Source organism: Diplodia corticola (genome assembly GCF_001883845.1).
Source record: "Diplodia corticola strain CBS 112549 chromosome Unknown scaffold143, whole genome shotgun sequence".
In the NCBI taxonomy this organism is placed as follows: Eukaryota; Fungi; Ascomycota; class Dothideomycetes; order Botryosphaeriales; family Botryosphaeriaceae; genus Diplodia; species Diplodia corticola.
In genome coordinates, this window is record NW_017971622.1 from 3,543 (window position 1) to 4,118 (window position 576).

General features: G+C 58.3%; 1 protein-coding gene across 1 annotated transcript; it reads right to left on the reverse strand.

The window, feature by feature from the left end:
* On the reverse strand, positions 1-576 carry BKCO1_1430002 (phosphotransferase enzyme family protein; the record flags this gene model as incomplete). Its single annotated transcript, XM_020271185.1, has 3 exons — positions 1-148; positions 227-288; positions 427-576. 3 exons carry the CDS (start codon positions 574-576, stop codon positions 1-3), a joined length of 360 nt encoding a protein of 119 aa, XP_020124876.1.

The following is a 576-nucleotide window of genomic DNA, read 5'->3' on the forward strand; positions in this document are numbered from 1 at the left end:
TCAGATCTTGGCCCTGCTGTCGTCGGTGTACACGAGCGGTCCGATGGCTGTGAGGATCGCGTGGTCGTCGGCGTAGTAGAGGGGTCCGGTGTGTGTGAAGGGTTTGGACAGCAGGTCGTTCTGGTAGCCCACCAGCTGTGCGCAGAGGCTGCGGATGGTGGCCGGACCGAGCGAGTCCTAAACCGACTGGAGAGATATACCGGGGAAATTGTCGACAAGGACGTACTCGGCGCCGAGGGGGTTGCCTTCGACGCGGGAGTTCCACACCAGGACCTTTGGGGCGGGCATCTGCAGGACGGAACGTGCTTGGGTTAAGCAACGGCCGTGAGCCATATTCCCCTGCCATTTTATTCTTTTTAAAGTTTTGGTTCCTATTAAGTCCATCGACGCCACTTGGCTCGCAATCGTTAGGTGAGGCAAGCTAACGTGAGGGATGAGGACTCTGGCAATCACTTCGCGCCCGTTGTTCATGGTGAGGTTGTACACCTTCTGATACGTCATGTCGCTGGTCTTCTCGACGTCCATGCAACGGGAGGCACCCGTTGCGCGCGCCGCGACGCGTGCTAGCTCGTTCAT